The 17,803-nt window shown below is 36.7% G+C and overlaps 1 protein-coding gene across 2 annotated transcripts in view; it reads right to left on the bottom strand.

Annotated features, from left to right (window-relative positions):
• Positions 1 to 2,034: 2,034 nt before the first annotated feature.
• NUBPL (NUBP iron-sulfur cluster assembly factor, mitochondrial) overlaps positions 2,035 to 17,803 on the bottom strand; it is a 232,736-nt gene continuing 216,967 nt past the window's right edge. Inside the window, exons 9-11 of one of the 2 annotated variants that reach the window (XM_047863856.1) lie at positions 14,706 to 14,826; positions 11,427 to 11,509; positions 2,035 to 3,946 (exon numbers count right to left, since the gene is read on the bottom strand). In XM_047863856.1, coding sequence (XP_047719812.1) covers positions 3,884 to 3,946; positions 11,427 to 11,509; positions 14,706 to 14,826 — 267 coding nt within the window. In that variant the 3' untranslated portion in view covers positions 2,035 to 3,883. The remainder of the gene's footprint in view (positions 3,947 to 11,426; positions 11,510 to 14,705; positions 14,827 to 17,803) is intronic. The other variant, XM_047863855.1, reaches the window with a different exon arrangement.

The following is a 17,803-nucleotide window of genomic DNA, read 5'->3' as shown; positions in this document are numbered from 1 at the left end:
ATACAATAGAAAAATAGGCAAGAGATTTGACTGGGCAGTATACAAAACAGGAAATCTAATCAGCCAATGGGTAAAGGTGCTCAATTTCATTTGTAATCAAGGAAATTCAAGTTAAAACCATAAGGAGATACCACTAAACAACTACAATCCCACTTCCAGAAATAATACAACAGAAATTTAAGTACAGAACACCAAGAAAATATGTACACGAATGCTCATAACAGTACAATCTGTCAAACAGTGGAATCAACCCAAATATCCATCTACAGTGGAATGGGAGAGTTGTGTATATTCAATGTAATATTCTACAGCAAATAATATGAATAGCAGCTGTATGCAATAGCAGATATGGAACTCAGAAACAATACACAGCAAAAGCATTTAATATAGAGCAAAAAACTGTATAATCCCATTTAATATACATTTCAAAAACAGGTAAAACTATAATATTTAAGGGTATAAGCTTAGGTATATCAGTAGATGGTTAACTTTGTAAGGGACAGAGAGGGTAGTGATTGTGAGAGAAAATACTGAGGTTTCTGTGATGCTAGTGGTGATTTACCTCTTCATTTGGTTGGTAGTCACATAGGTGTCCATTTTGTAGACAATTAGCCTATATACTTTGTCTTCCTTGCTTTACTATGTATTTAGTATACTTCATTATAACCTCCCCATATATCTTCCAGAAAGTTTTTGGCCATTAGTGAATTTGCTGGGTTTTGTTTTTTTTTTGTTTTTTTTTTTTAATTAGAGGTGTTTCGTTTTTTTTAAATCAGATTACTATTTTTTAAATTATTTTCTTACTTTTTAAATTTTTTAAATGTTTATATATTTTTGAGAGACAGAGACAAAGCATGAGTGGGGAAGGGGCAGAGAGAGTGAGACATAGAATCCAAAGCAGGCTCCAGGCTCTGAGCTGTCAGCACAGAGCCTGACGTGGGGCTCGAACTCACGAGCCGTGAGATCATGACCTGAGCCAAAGTTAGATGCTTAAATGACTGAGCCATGTAGGTGCCCCGTTTACTAGAGGTGTTTCAAATGCAGTGATGCAACTTTCTGATCCCTAGTATGCTCTTTGGTTCTAATTTTCTAGGATTCAAGAAAATTTGTATGTTTTTTGGAGCATGGTGGGGGGGGATTCTTCCCCTGTTTGGAACTGAGAGACACAAAATGCAGGTAAAAATAAAAATATATATATATTAGCTATACTAATGACAAAAAGCTGGACTAGTGGATATGTGACCATAGTGGGCTACCAAATACCCAACACCTAAATTAAATGGATCCAAGTCCAAGGCAGAGATGGACAGGTTTCCCTGCAGCCTGCCTCACAAAGCTCAGGATTTTGTTGAAATCAAAGAAATGCAGACAGGAAGAAATTTACCCATAAGATGTGTCACTCCTCCTTCCCTGGCATGGACTGAGTGGGGCAGCCTGCCTTCGCCTCCTGGAGAGTGGAATGGAAATTCTCTCCGCTCTATGGAAATGTGAAGAACAGGAATAAATATCACCCCCAGGAATAAATATCACCCCTAACAACAGGCAGACTAGCTTTGCTTGACAGTCTATCTTTAAAGTCAGCTCTGAAGCTTAGCAGAGGCTGCCATAGGCTAAATTTTAGAACAAGCTTCATTCTTGTTCTTACAGCTCCTTTCTCTTCTTCCACTGATGAACCTGCATATATACTCCAACCACCATCTTTTTAGTGGCTTGCCTGGAAATATCTGCAGAGACTTGTAAGCAAGGGTAAAGGAGAAGAGAGCAGGTGATTATATGTGTAGCTCTTTTCTAAGTAATGTATTTATGAATAAAATGATCTTTCCCATTTCTTTATGAGATGTATTAAATTGGCATACAACTTTAAGTGCCTCTGGAGCTTATTTATATCATTCTTTCTCTAGGTAAAGTTAAGCCTGGTTCAGGTCTGCTTTTTGGTATTTAGAAGTATTCAATGATTATTTGTATCAGCCTTCTCTTAAAAGTCAATAAAAACACAAATATATATCTACAGCTTAAAGTCATTACCTCCTTTTCACAGTGATGAAGAATGATTACCGTGTGTTCATAAATACTTTTATTCATGATTTTAATTAGCATGGATAATTTGGCCCAAGACATTTCAGTTCAGACACAGCAACACGTGTTTATTTAATTAAAATTTTATTTTTACTTTGAGATAATTGTAGATTCACGTGCAGAGATTCCATTGTGTCCTGTTACCCAATTTCCTCTAACAGTAACATCTTGCAAAACTATAGTACAATATCCCCCAAGACATTGGTATTGACACAGTCATAACAAAGAACATTTCCATCCTCATGATGATTCCTTATGTTGCCCATTTAGAGGCACACATAATTCTCTCCCCTGCAACCCTCTCCCCTTAAATTCCAGAAACCACTAATTTGTTCTCCATTTCTATAATTTTGCCATTTCAAGAATGCTCCATAAATGGAACCATATGGTATAAAACCTTTTGGGATTGGCTCTCTCATTCAGCATAATGGCCTAGAATTCATCCAGGTTGTTGCAGGTATCCATAGTTTGTTCTTCTTCATTGGCGAGTAGTATTCCATGGTTGGATAGATCACATTTTGTTTAACCATCTGCCCACTGAAAAGCTCTGTGTTGTTTTTGGCGACTACAAATAAAATTGCCATGAACAGTTTTTTATGTGAATACAAGTGTGTGAAAACATGTTTATAACAACATGTGACTCTCTAATTTTCTACCTGTTTAACTACAAAGCAGAAGATGTCAAGGTATTTGCCAAAAGTCATAGACCACTTCTTTGTAACTGAGGGTCAACTAATGATTCTTATCAGTACTTGCAGCTTTATAACTATTTTGCTTCCTGACCTTGGAAAGCTCCCCCAAATATCTTTGAGCCTCAACTAGATAACATACATGCTTTTCAAAGTGTATCATTTGAAACACAAACTCCATGAAATGCTCCTAAAAGGGATAGGATAAGGCCTTCATGGTCAAGTAAGTTGGAGGAAATGCTGAATACCGTATTTCTCTTTTGAAATAAACAAATGTTCTTTGGTATAAAAAAGGGAGGATCCACTATCCCACTGTCCAAGTTCAAATTCCAGCTCTATCACTTGCTAGAACAGAAACCTTCGGCAAAACACTTAACACTCCCATATCTCAGTTTTCTCATCTATAGAATGAAGGTAACAACAATACCCCACTCATACGAATGCAAGATTAACTATACGGACACAAGGAAACACCTGATAGATGTTACCTATTATTATAACTATTGCCATAATAACCAAAATCATCAAAATCATTGTGATCTTGTTAAAAATATACATGTCCAGGCCCCACCCCTGCATATTATATTCAGTAAGTTTAGGGTAAAGCCTGGTCCAGATGAAGCAGAAGTTATTTTACATTAAGAACGTGTCCAAGACTGTCCAAGACAAGATTGAAACTCAGACCAAACTGACTGATGGAGTTATCACACTTATATCAGTACGCAGTTAATAAATCCTTTAAATGACTAACTCCATAGTCCCACAAAAAGAATACAGTTTTAACTCTCCTGAATTGAAGGTTGAGCTTATAATATAAACTCATGATTCCCCAAGGGGTAGTTCATTAAAAAAAATGCAGTTCTTTGCAGTTGGTACACATCAGCACTCAAAAAAAAAAAAAAAATTCCTAAATGTAGCAGTTAACATTGATATATAAAAATTTTACTTGTGAGTCATTGCTTAGCAAATCAAATCTGAAAATAAGACATTATTTCCTTAGAAATAAAAGAAAATAACCATGATTCTATTATTCCTGTAGGTTGCATCACCACACTGCTGATTTCCAAAGGTCTTCTTATTGTTAAGCACCAGGCAAATTTCCAGAACACTTGGGGAATTCACTTTAGAGGTGGTGGCAATCTTTTTACCACTTCTGCGGCAATCCTCAGGTAAGCTTTGGCCTGGAAAAGAACAGACTCATTTGTTCTACATTTCTCCCCAGCAGACATCAAATGACTCATGAACTGTTGGCCATAGCTGCTTGCTGAATTTAATAGTCAAAAGGCTGAGTGAGCTGAGGAAGTTCAGCAGTGAGAAGATGGTGTCATGTACACTGCAGGTGGGGCAGGGAAGAGAGGGTTTTAGCATTTTTAGGGGGCAGCTACTTAGAAGGTGACTTTCTGAAAACAATATTTAATACCAGCAGTTACTGTTTTCAAACTCTAATTCCCATGTCATCAAACTAGCAACCCAGTCCAGTTGTAGAAAAATTGTATCTTCTTCTTGTGACAAATTGATATCGTGAGTTAGATGCTGCCCAAACTTCTTTGGCATAAGAGCTGTTAGTCATTTCAAATAGGACTGTTTATTACCACCCTGTGGAGCATTTTCTATTCTCTCTGAGAATGGCATCCAATACCAGCAATGAGCACCTTAGGCTCCTTCACCTGGTGAAATTTGGGTACCAGGCAGGCAAGAATTCCTGGGTTAGGTTGTTACACTCTTCATCTTTGGGATCCCCAGAGCAGCCAAATACTAAGAGCAACTCCTAAGCCACTGTGGGTCACTGTGTTAGTCACAAACTATCCCAATGCCTACATGGTCCCATCAGAACAATGGTCATGACATCTGCATTTTATTTTATTTATTTTTTTTTAATTTTTTTTCAACATTTATTTATTTTTGGGACAGAGAGAGACAGAGCATGAACGGGCGAGGGGCAGAGAGAGAGGGAGACACAGAATCGGAAACAGGCTCCAGGCTCTGAGCCATCAGCCCAGAGCCCGACACAGGGCTCGAACTCACGCACCGCGAGATCGTGACCTGGCTGAAGTCGGACGCTTAACCGACTGCGCCACCCAGGCGCCCCATGCATTTTAAAAGTTTTGAATAATTAGGGGTGCCTGGGTGGATCAGGTCATGATCTCGCCTAGAGTTTGAGCCCCACATCCAGCTCTGTGCTGACAGTTCAGAGCCTGGAGCCTGTTTCAGATTCTGTGTGTGTGTGTCTCTCTCTGCCCCTCCCCAGCTTGTGCTCTGTCTCTCTCAAAAATAAACCTTACAAAAATGTTTTTAAGTTTTGAATAATTGCAATGCAAATGTTATTTATTTCTCCTATCTTATGTATAAAAAGTAACTGTAAGACACAATAGTAAGATCTTCTAAAACCATTAATTTATATGTTTATATACTTAGATTTATGAATATACCACCACTACTACAATACTATGGTTGATAATAGCTAAAATTTACTTGAGTACTTAATATTCACCAAGTAATGTTTCATTTAAACTGGAAGCTACTTTAAGGGATAAATTCTGTCACTAACCCCACTTTATAGATAAGGAAACCTAGACCCAGAAAGGTGAACAGTCTTTCTCGCCTGAAGCATTATAGCTAATACCAGATGAGCTGGTCTTTGAACCTAACCTGACCGCTCTCTGACTCTGCATGGTAAAAGAACTGTTTGAGGTCTGTTTACCCTGACTTACAGAAGTGTTTTAAGTGTGACACATTTTCATTTTTGAAAACTATGCTTGAGCCCTAACAGCTGACTTATCAGCTGTTTATCAGAAAAGTATTAAAATCTCACTTAAGAGTCCATTTTTTTAAAAAAAAAAGTTCTTGGGCGCCTGAGTGGCTGAGTCAGTTAAGCATGCAACTTCAAATAAGGTCATGGTCTTATAGTTCATGAGTTCAAGCCTTGCATTGGGCTGTGCTGTGAGCCCAGAGCCTGCTTTGGATTCTTTGTCTCCATCTCTCTCTGCCCCTTCCCTGTTCGCTCTTTCTCTCTCTCTCAAAAATAATATACATTAAATTAAAAAAAAAAAAACAGGGACACCTGGGTGTCTCAGTCACTTAGGCGTCTGACTTCAGCTCAGGTTATGATCTCACAGTTCCTGAGTTTGAGCCCCGCGTCAGGCTCTCTGCTATCAGCATGGACCATGTTTTGGATCCTCTGTCCCCCTTTCTCTCAGCCCCACCTCTCTCTCTATCAAAAATAAATGTTAAAAAAAAATAGTTCTCAAAATATGAATAAAGCCTTAAATTTTTTTATGGAGTACCTACTACACCAAGTACTTTGCATAAGTAATCACACTTATGTAAAATAAGCATCATCAACTCAACTTGGATAAAGAAATAGTCACAAAGTCACTAAGCTGGAAAGTGTCAAACCTGGGTCCCCCTAACTCCAAAGCCTAGATCCTTCTACTACATTACATATTAAATATTTCTTTTTTTTAACGTTTATTCACTTTTTGAGAGACAGAGACAGAGTGTGAACAGGGCAGGGGCAGAGAGAGAGGGAGACACAGAATCAGAAGCAGGCTGTCAGCACAGAGCCCAACGCGGGGCTCGAACCCAAGAACTGTGAGATCATGCCCTGAGCTGAAGTCGGATGCTCAACTGACTGAGCCACCCAGGTTCCCCTACTACATTACATATTAAACAGTAAATCCAAAGTACAAGTAATTTTAGTCATAATGCTTTATCTAAAAATGGTTTCACTCTCTGCTATAGTTAACAGAAACAAAAGTTTTGTTTAAAAATGGAAATGCCAGGGGGGCTCCTTGGTGGCTCAGTTGGTTAAGCGGCCGACTTCAGCTCAGGTCATGATCTCAGTCTGTGAGTTTAAGCCCTGCATCAGGATCTGTGCTGACAGCTCAGAGCCTGGAGCTGCTTCCAATTCTGTGTCTCCCTCTCTCTCTGCCCCTCCCCTGCTTGCTCTCTCTCTCTCTCTCTCTCAAAACTAATAAACATTAAAAAAAAAAGTTAAAAAAAATGGAAATGCCATGTACTTTGTAAAGAAATATTCTTCTTAAATCTAGTATGCTGATTTTCACCCATGCATCTCTGTAAATACCTTTTATCTCCTAGTAGCTTTTCCGAATATTTAGGCCTAATATTTCTGTGACGACAATTTAGAGTTCACTAAGGCAAGCTGAGAGAAAGCCATCATTCTATCATCTTTAAACTCTTACTTATGTTAAATTAGAGACATAAACCTATCAGACTACACAAAACACTGAATGATTCCAGAATAATCAAATTTGCTACATTTAACCTTTGCTTTTTAATGGACTATCTCCAAGCTTAAACTTTCAATATATCACACTCAAAGTAATGGTTAGGTTGTCATTTGCTGAGAAATCTCTAAAAGTGCTTAGTTTAACAGTTTCAATTTCTACAAAACTGTTGAATTTGAATTTTTTCAGCCAGTGCAGTATCATTTCAACAAATAATTTCTGGTTCTTATCATGTGCGAGTCACTGTTTTGGGAAATCTGTGGGATGTAATGATACAAAAGGAAGGCAGAATAGCTCACTTGTGAAGACCTGGAGCCTCTGCAGTTAGACAGGCCTGAGTTAAAATCTTAGCTCCATCACTTACTAGCTATGAAGCCTTGGGCAAGTTACTTAACCCTTCTAAGGCTCAGTTTCCACATCTCCAAAATATCTAAAACAATAGCCACTAGGGCGCCTGGGTGGCTCAGTAAGTTAAGCATCCGATTTCGGCTCAGGTCATGATCTCACCGTTTGTGGGTCTGAGCCCCGCATTGGGCTCTGTGCTGTCAGCTCAGAGCCTGCTTTGGATCCTCGGTCCCCCTCTCTCTGTGCCCCTCCCCCACTTGTACTCAGCTCTCTTTCTGTCTCTCTGAAAAATAAATAAACATTTACAAAAATTAAAAAAAAAATAACAACAGCAGCTATCTCAAAGGGTTTGGGGAATATTAAGTAAGAATAAGGTATGTGAAGTGCTGGCACAAAAGAATGAAATAAATATTAGTGGCTGCAATTATTACTATTATGTCCTCAAGTAATTTACAATCTCATTGAAGAGCTCATATGAACATGTACTTGTGGGTACTTTTCCTGACTGAGGAACAAGCAAACTAAATCCCTGCCTTTTGTTTAATCCATAACTAGCAAAAAGGCAATATACACATATCATATATTAAAAAATATGATTCTGATTTCTCAAACTATTAATATTCTCTTTTTTTTTTATCACCTCAGTTATACATAAAATAACACTTCTATTCGAGATCTTTTATTGAGGCATCTACAAACACAGATAACATAGCTGGATGCTGTTTGTCTGCTCTATCATTAACAAGTTAAAGGAAATGGATGGCAAACAAAGTGCAAGAAGTTTTACAGGGAACTTTTTTCCTTTGTTTTTGTTTTTAAGGATTTGAAGTCCTAATTTATCATACATAATCCTATTAAAATTATAAGGTTATAGTAAATTAGAAATTATAAGATAATAGTTTCCACTTTGAAAGTCTTTATCAGGAATACCTTACAGCACACCTTTCTGTATGTCAATATTAAGATTTTTACTTGATAAATAGGATGAAAGCACAAAATATCAGTCCTTTATGCGTCCATTACTTGTTTCCTGGACGCAAGGAAAGGCAAAAAGTAGATAGAGTTGAATTAATCATTATAATCACACAAACAAGAGGCAATGCTATTGAACTTAAGAGTTCTGAATCCTAAGTGTCCACTTCCTCTGCCATCCTCTATGGCTTTCTCTGGCTATTTCATGCTACTTATATTTGGAGAGTCAACTATTCTCCTTTCCTCAGTAGTGCTCATTTCACAGAAGGTTTTGCCTAATGACTGAGGAGGTAGCAGCTTGTTGGTACTTTTTAGTTGGTACTCTAACTCCTGCCAGCTGTCTGATAGTGCCTTAAATTCAGTGCAAATCATATTTTAAGTTGATCAGTATCACTTAGGTATTCACTTCCTGTGAAAGTTAGATGTTACTGGGAGAGTGAAGTAGCAAATAAGATAATGTATTTAATGCACATAAGTACTGTACTCTCTTAAAACAAATTAAAGAAATCATAGCTACTAGTATAGGACCCGAAAGGTATATGATAAAATGGAACTATTGAGTTGCAGGGAAAAGACTTGTCTGTTAATCATGTTTTATCACTTATTAGTTCTGAAACCTTGGGAAAACTATTTAAATTCCTTAAATCTCAGTTTCCTTATCTGCAAAATGGGGACTATTTATATATTGTATTAAGTTGTAAGCATAGAAATTATGTAACCAAAATGTCTGACAATGTTTGGTACACTGTAAGGCTACTATTAGGAGGATGATTCATAATAATGAGTATAATAATTTCCATGGAAACAGAATAAATACAAGGCACTAATTTCTTTTTTTCCTTTTCATGGCCATGTCTAAATCCTAAAATTGCTCAGAAATCTTCAATATTTAAGGTTGACAACATGGTACGTGAAATTCTCACTGCTTTTGCCAAGACCTCACCAAATCAAATCTAGCACAAACCACAAAGGCTTAGGCTGTTCTCATTCTCATAAATGTCAGGCAGTAACAGTAAAACAATAGGTCTAATGTTTATGACAATGTAAATGAGATTAAAAAAAAAAAAACAACTCCAGAAAACTACATAAACACTGCTGTTTAGAGTTTTAAATCATATTATCTTTTGATGGCTGCTATATGTTTTCTTTTGCATTACATTCCTTTAACTTGCTTGAAAGGTTCCTCGCTTTTGAGAAATCTCAAAGAAAACAGCAATAATGGATAGGTGGAGAAAATATTAAAAAGTTTAAACTTGTGGGGTGCCTGGGTGGCTCAGTCAGTCATGATCTGACTTCGGCTCAGGCCATGATATCGCAGTTCGTGAGTTTGAGCCCTGTGTCGGGCTCTGTGCTGACAGCTTGGAGCCTGTAGCCTGCTTCAGATTCTGTGTCTCTGTCTCTCTCTGCTCCCCCTCCCACCCCCCCCACCCCCCACTGCTTGTGCTCTCTCTCGCTCTCTCTCTCTGTCTCAAAAATAAACATTAAGAAAAATTTTTTTAAATCTAAATTTGTAATTGATATAATGTAGTAAGTAATTATTCTTAGTCATAAGAAATCACCTTAGAATGTCTTTAGTCTGTTCTTGGGAGGCATTTAAAAGTGTATAATTAAACTCAATTTTCATACAACTTTCATTCTGCGTAAAGTACACCTATGATAGTTGGGTTGGCAGACTTTAATTATGAGAGTAATAAAAGGTTATGGTTTTTGCTTATCTGAAAGATTTCTAAGAAAAGACTGAAAAAGAAATTTTACATTTACCACCTAAAAGGCAGGAAAAGAGAAAAACAATGATAAGTGCAATACACTACACTCTATTTCCTCAGAGATCTTATCCCCAGCAACTCAATCACCTATACCATAGATACTGACTCTTAAGAAATGGAAAGGACCTTGGGCCGCTGAGAGAAAGAACTCAAAATCAATGTACTTTACATATCCAACATTCCTGACTGTCGAATTATTTACAGTTCTTACTTCATTCACGGTTCTAACCAAGCTCAGCTCTTTTATTTTCTAGTTCACATAAGATTGGAGAAAGCTAGGAATGAAAGGAGTAGTAGTTATAGATAGTCAAAAGAACAGTACTATAAAGCTATACCCATTAGCTAAGGGAAAAACAAAAAAAGAATAGCTATTAGAAGACTGACTGGGGCTTTTCAGCAAAGGAATACAAAAACTACATCAAAACTGATGCACCAGGTGATAGCTCAGCTTCTAGCTTACACAACAAGTGCTACGTAGGACAGAAGAGATACATATGATTGATTGTATTTCCATCTAACAAAGAGAATAAAATAAAATATTTTATTCTTAAAGTCATAAAGCTTTAGCAATCTTGAAAACCTATCAACTGTATCTCCAATGATGCTGGCTAATGAAACACAACTAGTTTTCCATCTCATCTCCCCAATCATATTTATTAAAAATAAAGGCAATGAAAATCCCATCTCTAATGCAGTATAACAATTTCCCTATGTCCATCTTAGTATTTCCTTACATTATGTTCCCTTCTCAAAACAATGAGCTGAACTTATACAACTTAATACAAATACAATAATCTTGGGCAGTTAGATACTGCTAGGCAGCAGGATAAGAATTTTACAAATGCTCATTGTTAGTGTTCTTCATAAGAAAACTAGTAGGGTAATGGCTCTTTTTTTTATTTAATTAAAAAACTTTTTTTAATGTTTTATTTATTTTTGAGAGACAGAGAGAGAGAGAGAGGTAGAGAGAGGGAGGGTACAGAGAATGTCAAGCAGGCTCCGTACTGACAGGAAGAGTATGATGCAGGGCTCAAACTCAGGAACCATGAGATCATGACCTGAGCCACAGTCAGATGCTTAACCAACTGAGCCATGCAGGCACCCCAGGTGATGGCTTTGTAAGTGAACCTGTTCAGCTAATAATTCAGAGCCAGCAATGGTATGCTTACCATATAATATAGTTATTTAAAGCTGCTTTGAATAAGTTAACTAATATTTAATATATGGACTGCAAATAGATAAACTTGATCTTCCCAACTTTCTTCCTAAATATCAAAAAGTATATATCCTGTAAAAAGATACTAAAATACATATTTAAGAACATCACTTACCTCATCACTTTCAGGCTGTGAAAACACAATCGGCTGGCCTGTATCTGAAGTTTCCCTTATATTGACATGTAAGGGAATGTCCCCTAAAAGAGCCCACCAGACATCCATTAGCACTATAAAAGTTTATACAGGCATTTGGAATTTCACTATGTGAACTTCAGAAAAAAACCAAAATTTTCATTCAAGTGAACTTGAATTATGACTATCCTCATATTGCTAAATCTCTAAAAAAGGAATTTCAAATGAAAATTAGGGGCAACATATTCCATTTGAGGGTAGTTCAGACATTGTATATGTGTATATGAAAGCTATATGGTAGCCAATCAAGGGATAAGGACTCTGATTTATTCTTTGCTGTGGGTCTTCCAGCAAGAAATGGCTTAGAAGACACTTGTAAAATTATTTCTCCCTGTAATATCTGATATAGACACATCGTACTAAATAACAAGAGGAAAATGAAGAGGGAAAGATGGGGAGACAAAGCCCCAAAAAAGAATAAATTATCTTCCTGAGGTTGGCAGATGAGTGAGCTAAGAGAACTGCCTGAAAGTAAGCCAGATCTGTTATCTCCATGACCTGCCTCTTTATCATATCTAACTACTTTTCTTTATGTATTAATCTATATAGCATTATATATAACTTGTGAGCTTGATGAGATCTCAGCAAGTATATAAGACCTCTACTACAGACTTGTCAGAAAGATTGCGTGTCTCTCCTGAGGATATGTTACTATTAGGTGGTAGAATTTAGGGCGAAAATGCTCTGATCCATAGTCCAGTTGACTCCACCATACCTTCACAAATGAAGCCTTTCAAAAGGCTTAGACTTAAAATGCTGTAAATGGAGTCTTAAGTAGAAGAGTTGACTCATCATGGTACTGAGCATTCTTAGAACAATTCCAAATCCATGCAAAGGTTACTGAAACCTGTGTGTATGTGAGCATGTTTATGCAAAATAAGGCATTCAGCACCATGCCAGGCTACTTAAATAAAGCAGAAGTATATGTTACAAAATTACAAACCTATTATAATTTATATTATGAAGTGCATAGAGGAACGGGTAATTCATGCTCCTCTTGTCAGCAAATTTGGGGATTTTAATCAACTCTTTAAATCTTTCTTAAATGTTCAATAGCCAAATGACAAAATACATGAATATTTCAGTAGTCATTTAAATTTGATGTCTATTCTATAGATCAACTTAAGCCTGTAAGAAACTGTCACAGGGGGTAGGGGAAAATATGTTATATAAAATTCTTAGAAACCCATAAAGTTTTTTCTCTTGATTTATGCCATTATAGTAAGGAAACCTGAATGTTTTCATTTCTACTGCAATAATGGAAGAAAAAAAGGCACAACCTTCTCCTTTATATAGGCACCTATCAATATAGTTTCTGACTTTCAGGGACTCATAATCCTATCTATAAGCACAGAAGAGTTGATCAAGAGGAAAACCCTTTTAGAAAATAGGTGGCACACCATAGTGAGAGTGGTAATGGGCTAAAAGTTGCATAACAAAGGAGGAGAAAAAGGAGTAATGGTATGGAGAGTGGGTAAAATGCAGTCTGGCCTTGAAACGCACCTTTAAGGGGCCAGGTCTGAAAGAAGCAAGGGCATATTTCAGAGACATAACGTTACAGAGAAAGTTCTGAGAGCCATTTTCCCAAATAATTATTTAGTACAGCCCAATGGATGAAAATAAATTAAGAGGCAGCCCGGGAGTCAGTAAAGGACATATTAGGGCCCCCGGGAAGTTCAACCAGCCAGGAGGCCATAGCTGGGAGAGCTCTTTCCCTGGCTTCAGTTCCTTTTTGACTACAACCCCTTTGTTATTGAAGCCCCTGCTCCAGATCATGGAAGTCTCATTGGGCCCCATGACTGCATTAAAAGGAAGAGATGTGCCCTGAGTTGGGATTACAAATTAGTTTTCCCATAACACTGTTAGATACAGCCATCTATAAACACTATCCATTTTTCGTGATCAGTAATCAGTATTTCTGACACATTCTCAGGGTAACTACACATTTGTGAGCTCTTGGTTAAAATGTAACTTAGTGTGATTGCTTCTCTAAGAGATATATTTCAAATTCTAAATAAATGATTTACAATATCGTATATCATACCACCCATTTATAAATCAGGGAATTATAATGTTGTCAGCATAATTCAATAGCGCCATTATAATTACACATTTACTTTATTACATAAGTGTATGTCAATCTGTTGTTATTATGCAGATTTGGGAAATTGAACTTTCTAGGTTAGTTAAATAAAAAACAGTTGCAGAGTATAATTAGTGGCTATAATTAAAGCAACGTATCAAAATATAACATTAGTATTCACCTGGTACTGTGGTGGCTGCTACAGTACAAATGCATAATAACAATAACACATTTAACATCAACTTTTAGAAGTTTAATTATAATAAACAATGTTGTGAAATTCCTTGATCTCTAAAGGATCTTAATTGTTAACTTCCTAAAACTAATAATTCACTCTATTCCTCCCTTATTCAGCATCTAACATCTGCCTTTGCCCAGAACAGAAACTCATTCATAACGAAAATTATCAACACATGTTTCATAAAATGTCCATTAAGTTGCTTGTAGATTTTCCAAAAATCATGTTTTATCTAAAATCTGTGTTTTGCTCACTTAACACATGAGTTCACTTCTCATAACACTAATTAATCTTTCAATTCAGTAACGTGAATGGTATGTACAATGTAAATTTCAGGTACTATATTTCACAGACATGGCAAACACATTATAAAAAGATTACAGAAAACAGAAATATTATCTTTCTAGAGCAAAAGGACTGATAAATTCAGAACTTATCAGAAGGGCATTTTTTCATATGCACCAAGAACTGACACTTTCAAAGGGTGCTACAACACACTGACCAGGTATTTTCAAATGCCTATCTGTTTATACTGAGAGATATGTTCTTAGCTTAGCAAACAAAGTGATGGCCATTATTTAAAATAAGGACTTCAAATTACAAAACTCAGACCACAAAACTCTTTTCAAACTCAATTATAGGCAGTTCTTGCTTATGGTAAAAGTGATAATTGGCAGAACAAACCTCCTCTTCAAAAAGCCTCCCACTAATGAAGTATATAAAGCCAAAGAAAGGTTAACAAACACATACAACTCCTTATACTTAATTTAAAACACAAAAATGAAGACAATTCATCATTTTCTGAGACACTCTTCATCACATCTTATCCACACCTCCCCTTCTGGCATTTCCTCTGCAAAAGAATATCCTATGGTCTTACCTAGAACATCAAGATCAAGGGTCCGTGCTAGTTTTCTGGCACCATCAGCACCAAAAATATGAGTTTTATGTTTACATTTTGGACACTGGAAAACACTCATATTTTGGACAAGGCCCAGAACCTAGAATAACAAAAACCACTGAAATCAAAACAAAGTTAAACCAAATCTCAATCCATTATTTCAACAAGTTTTTACTGAGTGCCCACTGGGTTCTAGTGATACAATGATGAATAAGTTATTGTTTCTGCTCTAAAGGGAACTCACACGCTAGTGGGAGAGCAAGACACATGTAATTAACTTTAATAATGTGATAAATGTTAAAGAGATAAAAATAACACGGATCAAAAAATTCTGTCTGGGAAGAATAAGAGGTATCTCTGAGCTGCCCACATTGCTCGGAATTGTTTCTTCAGGTTAAGGATGAGAATAAGGGTTGAGGCCTACAGCAGGAATTCTAGGTGGAAAGAAGAACACAAGCCAACTCAGGGGAACGTAGCCACACATGGCCTATTTGGGCTACAAGCTAATGGGGGGCAAAGGCAGAAGCTGGCTTGGTAAAAGGAGGTGAAGGTCAGATGGTTAACATGCTAGATGCCATTCATGTGTTTCAGACTTTCTTCTTGAGACAACAGAAAACCACAAAAGGTTTTTCAAGTTGGAAAGATGGCCCAACAAAGGGTTTTTCAAGTTGAAAGATATCGAGGTAATGTTACAAAATCAGACCCATTTTTTAGATATTTAGCCCTGATAGCAATACAGAAAAACTAAGCAGAAACACAGGAAAATAAATAATTAAGAGGTTATTGTGAACAAAGTGTCATAGTGAATAACACCTAACAAGTACTGAGTGCTTATTATATACCAGGCACTGGGGGTAAACGATTTAGATGAACTATCTTATTTACTCATCTCAAAAACTTTATGAGATGGGTATTTTATCATCCTCATTCCATAACTGAAAAAAGGACACTTCTAGCAAAAAACTCTTGGCTCTTATCAGAATGTTATTATTTGAAATAAAAATTTAAAGTCTTACAGAAAGTGTCCATCTCTTTCTGAATTTCCTAACTTCTGGCATAAAAGAGATACTTTATAAACATTTGTTAAATAGACAGGTTCTGCAAATATAATCCTTATTCATATTTCTTTTAATCCCATTCTTTTTAAAAAATATTTGTTTGTTTATTTATTTATTGAGAGAGAGAGACAGATGGGGAGAGACAGAGAAATCCCAAGCAGGCTCCACACTTAGTATTTATTTATTTATTTATTTATTTATTTATTTATTTATTTAGGGGGAGAGAGGGAAGGGGGAGAAGGAGGGAGAGAAAGAGATAAATCCCAAGCAGGCTCCACACTTAGCATGGAGCCCGACGCAGGGCTTGATCCCATGACCACAAGATCATGACCTGAGCCAAAATCAAGAGTTGAATGCTTAAGTGACTGAGCCACCCAGGTGCCCCAATCCCATTTTCTCATTAATGGAAATTAAAGCAGTGCTTTGCTTCTAAAATAAAAATAAAGAAACACAATTATCAGAGGCTTAGAGATAACATGTGTATATCATCCTATCAATTCCACCAAAAAGATCATCATTACAGGAGGTATCTCTATTAGAACATGTGCATTTTAAATGAAGGACAGCAGTGATAGTCTACAATGAAACATATAGATAAGGTGATCAAATTTATTCTTCTCTCTGAGAAGAGAAACAGAAAAGACTAAAGTTTTTCAGAACACATGCAAATGAAGACAAATTGTGAGGGACATACATTTGTAGCTAAGCATTTTCTAAGCATCGAATAGATACCATTTTGCTGATGCAAAGCATTATAAAAAATAAATCACACTGTACTTCGGTAATTCAATACCATCTCCAAAAAGCCAGAAGAAAACACCGCTAATATCACACACTTTATTTCTTTATTCACTATAATATACCCATTGCTTGGGCAGTTTTACTGCCATTTATATGAAATGTGATATAGTCCCCTCACTGTAGAGCTTTCAACTTGAACATAAATATATCACTCAAGAAATGGGAGGGCGGTGCCTGGGTGGCTCAGTTGGTTAAGCATCTGACTCTTGATTTCGGCTCACGTCATGACCTCAGAGTTTGTGACTTGGAGTCCCACAGTGGGCTCCATGCTGACACTGTAGAGCTGGGTCAGGATTCTCTGTCGCCCTCTATGCCCCTTCTCTGCTGTCTCTCAATCTCTCTCTCTCAAAATAAATACATAAACGTAAAAAAAAAAAAAAGAAATTAAGAAAGAAAAGAAAAGAAATGGGAAAGGAAAAATAAATAATGTGAACACCTACGTGAGGGTATACTCTAATTCAGAGAGAATGGGAAAAGCATCCCTACTCCACAATCTCTTAGACTCCCCAAAACAGAAAGGGATGGAGTAAGTATTTTCAATGTATATGATTAACGTATAAGTATCTTGTTACTGTTCTCTATGCCTCAGACATGTTCTCTATAAAGACCACAAAATGTCACAAACATAAAACTATAAGCAAACTCAATATTTAATGGGCTCCTATTATATGCCAGTTACCGGGCTAAGCGAAAGGGGTAGCATTCAGTGGTGACCAAAACAGACTTGATCCTCACGCTCCTGGATAGAGAAATAGACTAAACAAATATTGCAAAAATCCACTTAAAAACTGGAAGAGCTTCTCTGGAAGCAAGTACAGTGATTATTATGAGAGTGTAGAACACAGAGGACAACATACCCTGGGAGTCACAGAAGAGTTTCTTGAGGAAATATGTGACGCAGAAGTTAAAGAATAAAAAGGAGGAAAAACTCTTAAGACACAAGTAGGGAGAAGTTTCCTTCAAGGAATTGAAAAGCCAGCATGGTTGAGGAATGGTGTGAGTAGTGTGAGATTTTTCTAGCAGGACACAAAGCACTAAACATAAATAAAAAGTCATTTTGTTAAAGTGGTCATTAAAATTAATAACTAAATTGGAAGACACAAGAGAGAGTGAAAAGGCAAAGTATAAAGCAGGAGGTGGTATTTATAATACACATCCATGACACAGGGCTTTTATCTGGAATATATAAAGAACTCCACAAATCAATAAGAAAAAGTC

This window comes from Prionailurus viverrinus, chromosome B3 (genome assembly GCF_022837055.1).
Source record: "Prionailurus viverrinus isolate Anna chromosome B3, UM_Priviv_1.0, whole genome shotgun sequence".
Taxonomy (NCBI): Eukaryota; Metazoa; Chordata; class Mammalia; order Carnivora; family Felidae; genus Prionailurus; species Prionailurus viverrinus.
The sequence above is the reverse complement of the archived record's forward strand: the minus strand, read 5'-3'. Positions and strand labels throughout refer to the sequence as shown.